Here is a 281-nt window from a genome sequence, read left to right as displayed (position 1 = left end):
TATGACACTTATCACCCCAATGAACACGCCAGTGAGGGAGGGCGAGACGATCGAGGGGTCCCGTACCACGCGGAATCGACCCTATCCAGTGCTCAAGTGCTCAAGAGGAGACCGCAGCCAGTGAGAGTAGATCCACACCGCAGGGTTCCGGCTCCTACCCGGATAGGGGGTCTGTTGGCACTGACTCGCGCCAAAACGCCCTACCTACCTACCTATCCCCAGGCCGCGCAGCGAAGCGAAAAAAGATGAAAATAGCGGTACCTACCTATTGCAGGGCCCTT

At 58.0% G+C, this 281-nt stretch overlaps 1 protein-coding gene across 1 annotated transcript in view; it reads left to right on the top strand.

Annotated features, from left to right (window-relative positions):
• Positions 1-245: 245 nt before the first annotated feature.
• Positions 246-281, top strand: part of EMIHUDRAFT_200816 (hypothetical protein) — a gene marked incomplete at both ends in the record, with an annotated part of 1,437 nt that continues 1,401 nt past the window's right edge. Inside the window, one exon of the mRNA XM_005790629.1 lies at positions 246-257. Within this exon, the coding sequence (XP_005790686.1) occupies positions 246-257 (12 nt within the window). The remainder of the gene's footprint in view (positions 258-281) is intronic.

Source organism: Emiliania huxleyi (assembly GCF_000372725.1).
Source record: "Emiliania huxleyi CCMP1516 chromosome Unknown EMIHUscaffold_12, whole genome shotgun sequence".
In the NCBI taxonomy this organism is placed as follows: Eukaryota; Haptophyta; order Isochrysidales; family Noelaerhabdaceae; genus Emiliania; species Emiliania huxleyi.
Note: the sequence above shows the minus strand (reverse complement) of the source record. Positions and strands in the feature narration are given on the sequence as shown.